The sequence below is a fragment of the Acipenser ruthenus genome, chromosome 5, assembly GCF_902713425.1.
Source record: "Acipenser ruthenus chromosome 5, fAciRut3.2 maternal haplotype, whole genome shotgun sequence".
Classification (NCBI taxonomy): domain Eukaryota; kingdom Metazoa; phylum Chordata; class Actinopteri; order Acipenseriformes; family Acipenseridae; genus Acipenser; species Acipenser ruthenus.
In genome coordinates, this window is record NC_081193.1 from 37,474,596 (window position 1) to 37,489,648 (window position 15,053).

General features: G+C 37.2%; 1 protein-coding gene across 2 annotated transcripts in view; it reads left to right on the top strand.

Moving 5' to 3' along the window:
* The window catches only part of LOC117402951 (A-kinase anchor protein 12-like), a 60,755-nt gene that overhangs the window by 25,233 nt on the left and 20,469 nt on the right, over positions 1-15,053 (top strand). For both annotated transcript variants that reach the window (XM_059024126.1, XM_034004667.3), the window contains one exon: positions 12,233-12,353. In XM_059024126.1, coding sequence (XP_058880109.1) covers positions 12,233-12,353 — 121 coding nt within the window. The remainder of the gene's footprint in view (positions 1-12,232; positions 12,354-15,053) is intronic.

Consider the following 15,053-nt stretch of genomic DNA (forward strand, 5'->3'; position numbering starts at 1 on the left):
TGCGTGTTATGTAATAATTTGCTGTTTTATTATAAAGCTGAATCTATATATCTTTCAATAGAATAATTAGAAATTATAGAAATCACTTTCTTTGTGGTTTTTCTCATTTTTTAACTGCCCAAATACTTTTGTCTGCAACTGTAGTTTATCTGTTACTACCTTTATTATATTCTGCAATTGTAAATGGAGTGTCCTTTGAATGATCATTGAAAGAATACATTTAAGCCCACATTAAGCGGCTTCAATACATTATAACACAATAGAGGAGTTTTTTTTCCCCACTGTTCTCCTTTTTTGTTTCCACTTTAAATCCGATAATTCCGCTCTTCCTGTAAAGACGGTTCGGTGACAATAATTTGCCATTCAGCCATTCATATTATATATATATATATATATATATATATATATATATATATATATATATATATATATATATATATATATATATATATAATAAAGAATTGCCTTCACTTTATTCTTTGATTTGTTTGTTTTAAAGAAAACGATGAAGTCAGTTTTCCCATAGAAAACGTATTCTTTGTGATATGAAAGCTGTGTTTGCACTCTTTTGTTACATACTCTTGTTATCCCTAATTACAGAAGAGTTTTGTGTAAGCGCTTATGAGTTTTGTGTTGGCAGTTTTTAAAAAGCCACGAGGAGCTGTTTAGGTTTAAAGCTTTTAAAAGCATTCCCTATCTTTGTCTAAACAAAGAGCTTTCATACCTGCAGGTTGTGGGCAGCACAATCATGTAAATACCTGTTTGGACTTCTTGCTGGAATGATTTTATTTGGGCTTTGTGTTTGGGTTCTGTGAAATCGGGTGACACTGGAGGCTGAACATTCAGTGTCACCGTCATTTAAAAATTTGGGAACAACATCAATATTAGTAACAGTACACTGAAGCACAATACACTGACTCATTTTTAAAATCTGTCAGTGAATCAAATGCTAATTTTCTACAAGAGTAATGGAAATGCATCCTGTTGTAGTAGTTTTTATACGGTAGTCGCTCACTAAACTGGACATGCCGGGAGACAGACAGCTTGTCCGAAATAACAAGGTGTCCAGTGTACTTTTTTTTATAGTGCTCAATTTATTTTAAATGCTAAATCATTTTGCTCAAATAACATTAATGTGTTCTCTGTACACATTGCATTATGTCAAAATATGAATCTGTACAGAAGGCCTATACAGTGTACTGTACAGTACAGCACACTTTGTTTTTGTACTTTAGCCTATAGGCTACCGGTAACACACAATAAATCATGCTGATGCATTGCACACTTCAATATAGATTATTTTGAATCAAAACTAAATGATTTAGTACACAATTAACACAAAAAATATTATGGTGCCACATGTTGTGATACTATATAGTACCTGACATATACTGCACACACTTAACAGAAATACATTATTTTTAAATGTAAATAGAAAATGTTACAGTGTATGCATGGCTGCATGTAAAACACATAGCCTACCTGCTGCTTTTGTTTTCTGTTAAGTAAAACATTCTTTGCAAAAGCATTTAAAGACTTCAAATTCAAAATTGTGCTCTGGCTTAACTCCTGCTCAGTGTGTTGATGTTCATTTTAAGTAACTGGAGAAGACCAATATAAAAATGACCACTTGGGATATGCCCTCCCCAATGAAGTCAAATTGTCTGATATTTTCTGTTGCTTTAACAAATTAATTGGTTTGGGGGGGGGGGGGGGGAAGAGGCATAGAAAGTCTGGTAATGCATTTACCAATTGGGGTGAAATTCTGGCAAAAGTGTAGTAAATATGCAAATGAATTATGATAGCAAGACATGGCAAAGTGGATAATTATTACAGTATAACATTTTAAACTTGTTTTCCCTCTCAGAATGAAACCTAGCTGGTCCTATCACTGAGAAAAGCTAAGATATGCAGTGTTCATTTAAATACTGTATATTGCCTCATGGAGAGAGCTAAAGGTTTGATATAAAGTATTTTAAAATATGCTGAAGTGTACTTTTAAACTTGAAATGTTAATGTATTTGTGAAAATATAAACATTTGTTTTTGTGTTAACATTTGACACAGTAATGTATGAGATCATAAATAACCATGCATAGAAAAAACACTTTATTTATTTACTTAGCAGACGCCTTTATCCAAGGTGACTTACAGAGACTAGGGTGTGTGAACTATGCATCAGCTGCAGAGTCACTTACATCAACATCTCTCCCGAAAGACCTGCACAAGGAGGTTAAGTGACTTGCTCAGGGTCACACAATCAGTCAGTGGCTGAGCCGGGATTTGAACCGGGGACCTCCTGGTTACAAGCCCTTTTCATTAACCACCGGACCACACTGCCTCCTTATGTAGTCCATTAAATACAAAAAGCTGTACGGTAAGGCACGTCAATATAATACACGCATATTTACACTGGTAACTTCCATTTAGATTGGAAAAAAGGAGCAGCTGGTTTTGCACACTTGACTTTAGAGGGAGATTGTCTGTTGCTCATTAATTCCTGCGGTGCTGAGACCATTTCCTTTCAGACCTGTTGACAGCAGTGACTCCCCAGGAGCCCATACTTCATGTCAGTTTGACTGAACTGGGCACAATTTATATGCAAAATATATGTGCTGTTTTAATGGATTAGCTGCCGACACACTGAAAAACACACAGGGTACTGAGCCCTTTCCCTTTGCATATCTGAGAAAAAGATTACTTGCTTTAGCTCTGCAGTTCATTTGGTTTTGGACTAATGCATTTATGTTGTTAAATAATGTCAATGTAGCCAAGTGTCCAGACAGGGTACCACTTATAATTTAGAGGTTAATCCTTAACTAGGATGTCTGATTTTTGGGTTTTACCCAATTTAACCCGAGTTTAGTTTTCCGGTATGTTCTATGTGCAATTATACTTGCAACTCCACTACAAAATAAATCTTGATTGGAACGGAGAAATGCCTCCATATACAGTGTGTGTGTGTGTGTGTGTGAGAGAGAGAGAGAGAAAGAGAGAGAGGGAAGAGAGATAGATGTCATCAAAAGTTTGCATACCCCAATGTGTGGAAATATACATACGTTGGGGATTTAAACTGTTGATGACAACTTTGTTGTCAACACTTTCTAAATAAAACCCACTTTCTATCCGAATATTTATTCTTTCTTGATTATATATAAAAAATTCCACCCGATTTCACCTGATTTTTTCATTAAATAATTCTACCCGATTTTTAAAAAAGCATTCACCCGAATTTGGAAAAAAATGTCACCAGAAAATCAGACGCCCTACCCTTAACTTGGTCAGAACCTCAGTATTGTCAAGTTGTGAGGTGACACTTCAGTCAGTCCCTCTCAGCCATACCAGGACTACGCAATGACATGTGAAGGCAAGGCTTGAGTACTTATCTTCTCCACTACAATCAAAAGACATTGGAACATGGGGTACCCCTAGATGGAACAGGGTATTAAACAGGAAAATAAACCCATGCGAAATGAGGCCCGTACAGTTGTTTACAGTCTGGTATCCACATCACAACACTGAATACAGTAATGATGTTCATGGAGAGAGGCGTCTGTACCATACCTGCTCCGGAGATTAATAGAAAACACTGGTTTCAAATGCAATGAAATCATAAAAAAACAACAACAAAAGGGGAGGGTGGTGGGGAGGGGTTAGTTTAGTGTAGTCTACTGTCAGGTGCAAAAGCATGTAATTTGTGAAACACTGAGGCCAGCAGATGAGGAATGGGAATGAGTTAGGGTGACAGCAGGAAGACAGCCTCTCATTTTGCAACAGTGTTAATCAATTAGCAATCTCTCTGGGGGGAGCTGCCGAGGCAGAGCAGCAACGCCCTGTATACTGCAGCATTAGAATAGCACAGGCCATTCAGTTTGGGTGCTGGTGAATTACTGACAATGAACTGCTAGTTGGTTTCCAATGATAAAGGCCTTCCCCACCTTATCGCAGTCTTTAGTTTCCTTTAATGAAGGGATTAAACTATTGTACTCAAAAGAGCCACCTGATAGATGCAACACATTTCTCCTCGTATCATAATACTATTCCTGTAACTGTGCAACATCTGTTGTATCTGTGTACATTTAATATAATTAACACTGTGTGATAGAATTACATGCATTAAAAGCACTGTCAGGAAATTATACTTTATATAGTAATAAAAACTGCATTTGCGGATTGCAAACAAACTTGAAGGTGTGCTTTCTTGTAAAGCAGAGTGCACAGAAGGCCATACTGTATGTAGTAAACAGCTATATTTTAGTGTAAAACTGAATATACTTGACACTGCAGTATTAAAAATGCGAATGTAAAAGAAAACACATAATAACTATACTATAAAAACTATACTGTTATAAACATGATGATGAATATGATGTTGAATTTTAGGATTTCCACACAACATTTTTAAAAGGGGCCACTTCAGTGTTTCCTTGTATATTCAAATGCAGCCAAGAAATATTAGGCAAAGAAAAAAACAGGGAAAGGATAGATCTGTTCTTCTAGAAGCTTTTAAGAGAAGTAAAGCTTATCTTATGTGACGCCTTATGAATAAATAATTTGGAATGGACTTCATGGGAATTCCAGCATAAAGTAACATGTGCCTCAGTGTGCACCACCGTGTGACTTGAGTGTGATGCTGGATTGAGGAAAGCAGCAGTTAAGAAGCAGACAGCCCCCACACCCAGACTATAGTGTAAACAATACATACTGTAAACAACAGCTGTTTTAGACATGTATACATTTGCTGTTTAAACACTTGTAGCCTGGTGGCAGAAATGGCATGCAATTTTAAAAAGGGCAAGCCTCACGTTACACCTAACTGTAAAACCACAGTCCAGTCAAGGAGGTGGATGCTTTTGGGTGTCTACTACAGGCTGAATACCATAAAGATAAAAGCCTTTGGGTTACAGGGTTGTAACAACGGCGTGAAGCTTCTGACGGCTCGATTAAGATGAAGTGCATTGACGTTCACATGTAACATTAGGGAACTGTTTAAAAAAAGGGCCGACCCAAGGTGAAACACCAGTAGAAGTCAAATTAGAGATTGATTTACTGTACTTGATAAAAAGATTGGATTGTGATGTCACAGAGTTGTGGCTGTCATGGAAGATCCTCTTAATACTAATTATATTTTCTGCTTATTTTTCAGAAGCTCCAGTTGAAATCTGGAGTTGAGTAACAAGTGGTATTGCAGGCGTCTTGCAGGACATTGAAAAATATCAAAAGTCAGTGCCACCCCTGTCAAGATTTAAGCATTATTAAACCTGCTTTATTTGTCCAGGTTTAATAATGTCACCATATTTCTGGACAATTACACTCTGCTGTGTTACAATTCAGTAAGAATTTTACCCAGACAGAATTGTCCTCTGTAAGGAATATTCGTCTGACATGATTTTTCGAACCAAGATATGCCCTTTGATGCTTATATTCTTACACTTACCAAGCCTTTATAAACATATTATTGACGGGTATATCTTTCTCAATAGGATACCTAACTCTTGATTCATGACTTTTATTTTAACTGCTTTTCCCTATTTACAGAGATTGCCTGTCTGCTTACTTGTATGAGAACTAATGAACATATCACCCCAGTCCTGTGGCTTTGTACTGGCTTCCAGTTTCTTCCTAAATTGATTCTTAATGTCTTTTTGCACACTTAAGTCATCTGTTCCAGCTGTTAAGTTGAAATCAGCAGGAGGTAGAGCTTTTTGTTACTTGGCTCCTAAATACTGGAACTTGCTTCCTAGAGCATTTGTGAGTAGATCTTTACCAACTAGTACATGAAATGTGCAATGCAATCCTAAATTACATTGGATCATCTAATTGTATTGAAATATTTGTAAATGCAGGCCACAGTCTATTAACATAGAGACTCCCTCATCACCTTGGAACGCATATGACCCTATTTATATTATGTAAGCAGTGGTGTTATTTTGATGCACCGCTGTTTGGATTAATTGAATAGACCCCAGAATGTTAATGAAGCACATTAAACCCATTCAAATTTTGCTTCGCTGCACAGAAGCTGAAGAAGTTAAAAGTTGGATCTTTGGTTATCTAAGCTACAGCAGAGATGTACTGTTAATTTTGCCCAACTTGACATGATGCAACTACTGTACAGTATGAGGAATTCAATCTGAACTATGTTTAAATAACAAGCCAATGTAAGACAGGCAAGAAGGCTGAGACAATATTAGATACAGGCCTGGGGATTTCGTTCTGGTATGAGGAATTCTGGGAATGGGTATGGGTTCAGTATGAGGAATGTTGGGAATGACAGTCATGGGATGAGGAGGGTGGTCATGTAGGGTTTAAAGGGCACCTGCTGACACATTATGCATGTTCTCACCCCAGCTCATTAACTGTATTAGATAGGCTTTAGCTACACTGAAGAAGATATTGTGCAAATCGGTAACTGCAACTGTCAGCCAATTGTTTTCCTCAGAATGGATTGAGTGCGTAGTGTAATTCAACTGGATAATTATACCTGAAGAAAAGTACTGCTGAGAACAAAATATCTAATCAATCGATTGTTCCCCATTGGGGCTTTCTTATTTAGGAGAGGGTGGGGAGCAAGGCTTAAATTTGTGGACTATGTTAAACTGTGCCTGCCTGCTGGTTATTACATATGTCTATTCATGGCTCATTTTCCTATATATATATAAAATCACAATACAACCATGTATGTGCGCATACAGGACAGGAATTTATTTTAACATCGAGCCTTAGAATGTTTTCTAAGATGGGGACTTTTTAAGATCTGCATATTTAATGGTCAGTCAGTACACTCCAAGCCTACTGTGTTCATCCATGCTGGCTAGGTTACAGAACAATGGTTTTCATCATAGTTCCAAGAATTAGGAATTCATTGATGTTTCCCTACCTTGCACAGTTACCTTTTAAACCCTGATTTCAAATATGTTAACAGTGTGATTGAGGAAGAGGCCTTTTTTAAAAAAAAAAACTCTGTTCAAAGTAAATTACTTTTATCTAGATGTGAAAAGTCGGATTAGAAGCAACAGACCAAACTGAGAGATTTTGAAACCTTACCCTAGCTCTAGTGCCCCCTCCCCCTTGGCTCGGGGCTTTGTGCAGGTGTTGCTCATCCCCACCAAGCCTCTCACAAAGATCCTCTTTGAAGAAAAAAAAGGTTTTAAAGAGCAGGCTTTCAGGCTCTTTCTCAGAAGATCCGAACTTAAGGAATTAGATCTACCCATTTGCTTAATTAAACCCACACTGCTTAGCTGTTGTCCTGTCTATTCAGCCTGTTGGGACAATAGCTGTACAGGCAGCCATTGTGCTGCTGCTCTCGATTGCCATTTCCAAAAAACAGGAGGAAAAAGCAACCCTTTTCACTGTAGGTAAGTACAAAGAAAACAGTGTTCACTGTTGAAGGCTTTTAAGAACATAAGAAAAGTTTGAGAACCAGAAAAGACCACTCGGTCCATCAAGCCGAGTCCCTTGTTAGCACACCAAAAGCACAGAATCTCGTCTAATACTGCTTCAGCTAGTAGGGTATTCCATGCATTTATAACTCTTTGTGTAAAAAAGTGCTTCCTACCTTCTGTTCTAAATGTACTTTTACTCATCTTCCACTTATGCTGTCTTGTTCTTCTTTCTGAGCTAATTTTGAAGTAGTGTCTTTGTTTATGATTTTAAAGACTTCCATCGAGTCCCCTCTTTTCCTTCTTTTTTCTAAGCTGAAGAGATTTCATTATTTTAACCTATCCTTCTAGATCATGTCATTAAGTCCAGGGATCAGCCCAGTTGCCCTTCTCTGTACCTTGTAGTGAGGTGACCAAAACTGCACACAGTATTCTAGGTGGGGTCTAACTAGGGCATTAGATAATTTTAGCATAACCTCTCTAGGCTTGTATTCAGTACTTTTACAACCTAACATTCTATTTGTCTTTTTAATTGCGTCCCCACATTGGCGACCACTATAATCCCGAGATCCTTTTCAAAGTCCTTGTCCCCTATTTCTATCTGTAACAGGGCGAGGAGCCCTGTATAGTGTTGATTTGTTTATTTTATTTTAGAACGGGATTTCCCCCTCCGGCCCCGTGTTATTTTGTATTTTATTATTATCGTTATGATTTATTTATAAAGGACGGTGAATTGCCAAGTGTGTTGTGGTTTTGAATGCGTGTTGTGTTATTTGAAAATACAGTGTTTTGTTTGTTATTGTTTTGGATGTGGTGTGGCAGATGCGATGGTAGCAGCTTGTGTCTGCCAGACATCTCGTGAGAATGTGACTGGTGCCGTTTATTGAATTATTGTTTAAGTGTTTGTAATTCTTTTTTAAAAAGTCGTCTGCATATAAACCTGCAGCGCTCTCGGTACTGGGTGGATGTTTAGGAGTTAGAGCGGCGAGAGGAAACGAAAGCAAAACGAAATTAAAAGATCGTATTATTTTTGTGTTCGAGATTTTGTTTTGTTTATCTGTTTTATTTTGTGCTCTGTGAGCAAAGTGTCTTTTTTTGGTTTAAATATTTTATTTATTTTTGTTTAATAAAAACGGCGCTGAAAGCGCATTTGAACCGCAAATACCTGTGTGTTTTTAGTTCCTGCACTCTGGCCTGACGTCACCACTCGTCATTCCTGTCACATTATCCCATTCATTTTATACGCCCAATATTCACTGCTTTACATTTCTTATTGACACACGTTTGCCCAGTTACAGAGAAGATCTAAATTCCTTTGAATTAGCTGGGCTGCGGATTCAGAGTCCACTACTCCCCCAAATTTGGTATAATTTGCAAGTTTGACAATCTTACAATGTGTGTCTTGGTCCAAGTCATTTATATAAATGAGGGACAGTAAGGGTCCAAGTACAGACCCTTATGGTACCCTACTAAGTACATCCCTGCAATGTGATTTTATACCTCTTACAATGACTCTCTGCTTTCTGTTTTTTAACCAGTTCTGTATCCAATTACATGTCTGTATTCCTGCTGATTTTAATGTACTTATAAGTCTTTCATGTGGGACTTGGTCAAAGGCTTAAGCAGCACTTGGGATGACTGTCCTGTACATAAGCCTAGGAACATTCCATTCTATTATTTTTTTCTGTCTGTGTGGTGTGTTACACATTTACTGTAACAAATGTTATCAAAGTCTCTGCACTGATTTTTTTTGCAATAGTTATGATTTTCATTATTGTATCAACTTGTTCCAGTATCTCCCTCTTTTGAGTAAGAATGGAGCTTTGTTTGTGGCAGTTACCATGAATCAATTTTATATGCATTGCTCAACAATAACAAATATACATTTTTCGGTGGGAAACAGCTCGGAAATCCTCCCCTAACTTCCCAATGGCCTCAACACATTCTCAAATGATCTCTCATGTTTGGGTAAGAATCTCTTTAACTGCTGTTTGAACACAGCACCCCGTGACATCAGGAATCCAATTGTGCTATCTGTATACACTTAGACTGATCAGTAAATTTCACTTAATTTCACTGCATTTTTACAGCGTTAATGGTTAATTAAAATTAACCATAAGCGTTAATTAAAATAATATTCATGGAATGTGAAAACACTGCAATATGAAACTCCAAAGTTTATTGTCAGCATTAATGCATTTGACAATTCAGTTTGAAACTTTAGTCGCTTTCCTTTTTAGCAAAATGCAAGGAAACCACCTTTAAAACATGTTAAGATTCAAATTTAGTACCATTATCTCCTATTTATACAATATTTGATGTATGTGAAATTAACTTTTAATATTGATGTGCATCTGTGACAGAGAGCGAGTGAATCCAAGTCATAAATCTCCTTCCAGATCTGCGAGGGCGCTGTATAACAGGAACAGTGTCCCCCGGACTGGCTGGTGTGGCAATTCATTCCAGGGAAAGCCGGAAGTTGGCCACCCAGAAAGGGGGCGGAGTCACAATACCAGAAGTCATTGCCTTAATGCGGTAGGAGATGTGGCAATCGCAGATTGGAGGAAAAGCGATTGCACTCACTACCAAAGGAGGCGTGACTGAGGGTATATCAGGGGATGTGATGAAGCGATCTGTTCCTCGGTTATGGTTATGCAAGGACTGCTGTAGGAGTGTAAAATAACCGTGAGCGTTTTGTGTTGTCTGTCTATTAACTGTTGTTACTTGTCATTAGAGACGTTTAAATATCCGGGACTGTCGCTTTTAAGCCAGTACCAAACTTGGACTTCACTTCACTACTGTTTACCATTTACCATGTATTTCACCACTTACACTGAGAGCACTTACGTTGGACTGTGATTGTGTTGTGTATAAGTGTCACTGCTTTATTGTTGTTGTTATTTCGGGACTGAAATCCCTGTGGCCTTTTGGCGGTGCAACTACACATAGGTGTGTGTGTTATATTGATATTAAGCTTGTAGGTATAGAAAGCATCCTTGGGGAATGTGTTTGGTCATTTTGACTTTGTAATCAATAATGTCACTATGAGGAATAATTGCCCATAATTTGAAAAATGCTGATTTGTATTTTGGTGGCAATTCAGTGACTGACTGACGTCTGTTTGGTCTTTTCCTATACATTTATTCCAACTCTTGTTCCACCAGCTGCTTTAAAATTGCATGACAGGATTTTACTCTGCATTCTAATTAGACTGAGGTGAGGAAATGACACATTTGTGTTCTATATTGATTTAGAGATTAGTAAATCTTTTAGGAATTGTCCCAGAACACCTATAATTATTCCTTCAAACTCCAATGAAGGATTACTCCAAAACTGGTCTGATTAGATTTGGTTGAGGACTGACAGCCATTGATTTTTATATTTGGCTGTATATTACCATTGTATATTTACCACTTAATATATAGAAGTATATTTACCACTTAATATATAGCATTTTATTTTACAATTTGACCAAAGAATTGTAGGTGTTGGTAAGAACCATTAAGATAACATTCCAGCATACTTTTTCCTATTTTACTAAAATTATCCCCCTTTGAAAAAACAAAAAATATGGTAGTAAATCAAGACTGATTTTTGCAAAAATGGATAGCAAATAAGCTAATATATTAAATGTGGATGACAGAAAATGAGTGATGGATTATCCTCTGTAAGGTATGCATATCCTTAAAAATTGTAATATAGTGGAGGTGCCCATCTGTATATTTGTAGTGTATTTATGTCACATTTACTTTTTTCCATATCTTAAGAGCAATTTATAAAAGCACCATGGTAAGTTAAAATGTTTCTGATATTTGCCCCTGTAAAACTCTCCGGTTATTTCTCTATCCTAATTTTAAATTGTGTTCGCCTTCCCAAAAATCATAGGGGGCCAATGCATGGATCAGAAAGAAAGCAAAATGCTACCAAATGCATGGAGAGACTTCTCCCCCTTCCCCCTACACTTGTCTTTAATTTTCTCAGCAATCTAATTGTGTCTATATATCTATATTCTCTATTTATCTATTTAAAGGGAAAAAAAAACATTTTGGATTAATAAGAGGGTAAAAACATTGCATGTATCTACTGCTTTCTAATGCCAATTAAAGAAAATAACACACAACTGGTATGTGTGTCTTTCTGCAATGCAATATACAGTAATATATGTGACTAGTTTCAGGCGGGCTGGATTAAATGGTTTATAATGGCTCAGAACCACCACTAGGGTTTGGGGTAGACTCACCTTTTGAAGCCCCAGCTATCATATGGTTTGTATGCTTTCCCACATGGTTAGTTTTGTTTGGGAGCTAGCACCTAGCTGAGGATGCTGTGATTAATTAGCGGTTAGCCTCCAGTGCAAACCTAGTGGGAATATGTGCCAGCAGATCACATGTGAAAATAGGAACAGCTTAAACACGATGAGGCGCTAAGTCCTGCTTGTCTTTTTCAAAGAAAACAAAACAACCAAATAAAAGGACTACAATATATAACCTAGTGCTGTATTGTCATCCCAGTAAGATCATTATAATTCTCTGCACAAGTTGGGAGCCAATGATTTTGGCACTACTGAAGTTAGTAAAACCAAGCATCATAATAATTCTGTTTCTGCACTTTTCTGTGTTACTAAATGATTAGTCAATCAAACCTAACTGTCCAGAAAACTAGATTGTACAATCTGCACCAACCTTTTGCACTATTCTGTCGAAGATAGTTTTAGAACATTACTAGCATGAATCAAAGTCTCGAACTCCAGGAAATTGTACTTAATGTATGAGTGTGTCTCCACTGTCAAGTGAGAAGAGGTAACTGAAATGTTCTAACCCAGTATTCAAAATGGACCCTCTCTGTGTGCAGCTTTTACAGAAAAATGGCCAGATTTCCAGTCTGAATGGGAAACCGGAAGACCAGGAGGTGGAACTCAATGGAGAGACAGAGCAGCTAAATGTAACGAAAGAGGAGCAGGCCACTGCAGGAGGTGAGAAACAGGATTGTCAGCACTCTGATATTTCACTTGTGAATGAAGCTACATAACTATTTTCCCCTTAACAGTGACTGAGAATGTTTCAACATTTCCAAAGGTTGCATTAAGGAAAATGGTCTTTGTAAATTGGCTGCTTCACCCATACATTCTCTGGGCTTTTTTTTGAAAACTCACAGATAGTCAAAACTTTGGCAAGCAGAGCTTGTGAAAACCCGTTTTAATGGTTTAGCTTTGTCCAAACCAAAAAAAAAAAAAAACTTATGACAGTATTTACCACTGTAGCCAGGATATAATGGCTCAATAACCTTCCGCTGTAGACAACATCTGTGGCTAGACAGCAGTCAACCATCTCAGATATGGAACAGATTAATGAGAGGAGTAAAAATAGACAAATTACAAAATGCAATCATAGGTAGTGTTAATATAATTACACATATGCAATTAAAAACACTCCCTGTTTTGGACTGAGCTCCAATGGTTAAAGGTAAAATATTGCAAGCTAAAACCTACTGATGCTCTGTGGACAGGAGGAGAGCAAGACCGTCATCTATGCTCGCCAGTGACAGTGAGCAGGAATGTTGGTCATTCACCCGTTTGACCGCAGTCTTGGCATGTGGCAGCTATCCTGAAAGCAAGGGTCATTCTTACCCCATTTGTACCATAATGTATAACCACAGGAGGCATGTGTTCCAGGAATTCAAGCGTTGCTCAAACTATTTAAAGGTAGCTTTGGGAGCTTTAGCATATGGTATACTGTACACTCTATACTTTATACTGTACACAGACACACACACTGACACAAATTTAAACTAGTAAATACCAGTTAGGTCATTCCTTGAACCCCAAGGTAAATGTAAGCACTCATTTAACCAGTACTCGGAAATTGAAGTTGAATGAAAACACCTTGGAGACACACGAGTTTGGGCTCTTCAGGAACAGATTTACTCAACAATGAATTTCATTTGTAAGTACTATTTTCTGAACTGATAACACATACTCCTTAATAACCCTATAGTGTTAAATAAAAAGCTGAGTTCATCTCTATACAGCCAACATAAAAAAACAGTTTCACTAAATAATTCAGGTAAGGTTACGTGACCTGGGACAAGTCATAAAATATGAAATTGAAGGATTTTATGAGAGAGCTGGGTTATATAGGGTTCTGTTATAATGCAACATCATTTTCCAATTTCAAGGAAAGAGCCCTACTGTTTGGCTTAATACATGGTATTGGCTATTGGATGTGATCAAAACAGACATGTCACAAGTTTCCCTGCATTTACAAATGCTTTAGTATGGGGAAAACTAGTGCTGAAGCACAAAAATTCAGAATTGTGATAAAATATTCTTCAACATAAACATAGTGTTGTTATCTAGTATTAAGTTTCTGAGCGTTAGAAATAATGGGCCTTCCTGGTTCTTGGGTGCTGTTTGTTTTTAGAGTAGCTGTGAGTAAAGCACACCATAGAAACCTCAGAGTTTACTTGATTCCACACCTGTCACTAATGGGTTTTCTTTTCCGGCCTACATTACTGTTCAATCCCTCAATGTTAGCTGAAATGTATTTAGTAGTCAGCTTTGTAGTAAAGATGGTAAATAAAGGCCCAATGACTTTTCTCTTCAACAAATAACTGTTGTATTTGTGTTTGTGTTAGCATTAAGGAAGGATGTGAGGTACTGTGAGTTGTTAAACCTGTAAGTTGTTGAGTTGTGACACAGGCAGTGACTATTTTACTTCCAGTTTATATCAGAAATGGCATACATCCATTTTATATATAGTTAGGGCTTGAAGCTTTCAGGTTTTATTTCTGATCACATGACGTCCCTTTAAACTCTTGACTGAGCATGATTCTTTTTCACTTAATTTTTATTTTAAACAGACATAACAAATTACGTTAATTGCTCATCGCTGATTCTAATTGCATTTCATTCTTGCAGTCGCCTAGTTTATCATTGTGCTTTTGTTATTTTCACTTGCTTAACAGAGTTGTCCTGACAAATTTTCTTTTCAGCATAAAATACCCAGTACGGAGTGTACACTGATAGCAGGCCCATCACTTAAAATCTCCTTTATTTGTAGCAAAGAACAAAAAAATCTTAAACCCAGTTTTTAATTAGTAGTTTTCTCTTCCTTAGGATGCAGAGTTAGCTTAACAACTTATGTTTAAAGGGAGGTAGAGATTTGGAAAATAAAAACCAAAAAGTTCAAGCCCTATATATAGTATAGTATTAGCACCCTCCTATATTTTCATTGCAAAATGCTTTCATGCACATTGATAGCATTACCACTTAGAAATGTGTATACTGTACGAGAAAACATAAGAAAATGTATGAACTAGAGGAGGCCATTCAGCCCAGCTAAGCTCGTCCGGTTACTAGTAGCTGATTGATCTGAAAACTAGTCAAGTTGGGTATCAAAGGATCCCAGTAATTCTGCCTCAATTACATGACTAGGTAACACATTTGAAGAAGTGTCTCCTTCCCTCTTTCCTAAGTCTATCTCCATTTAATTTTGAACTGTATCATGTGGTTTGGGTGTCTGTACTGTGCTTAAAGTAGATTTTAAAGACTTCAATCATATCCCCTCTAATTCTTCTTTGTTCTAAATAGATTAATTTATTTCAGTCTAGCCTCTGGTTTCTCTTCGTCAGGCTTTCTCCAGGTCCACAATGTCCCTTTGGTACTGTGTTGACC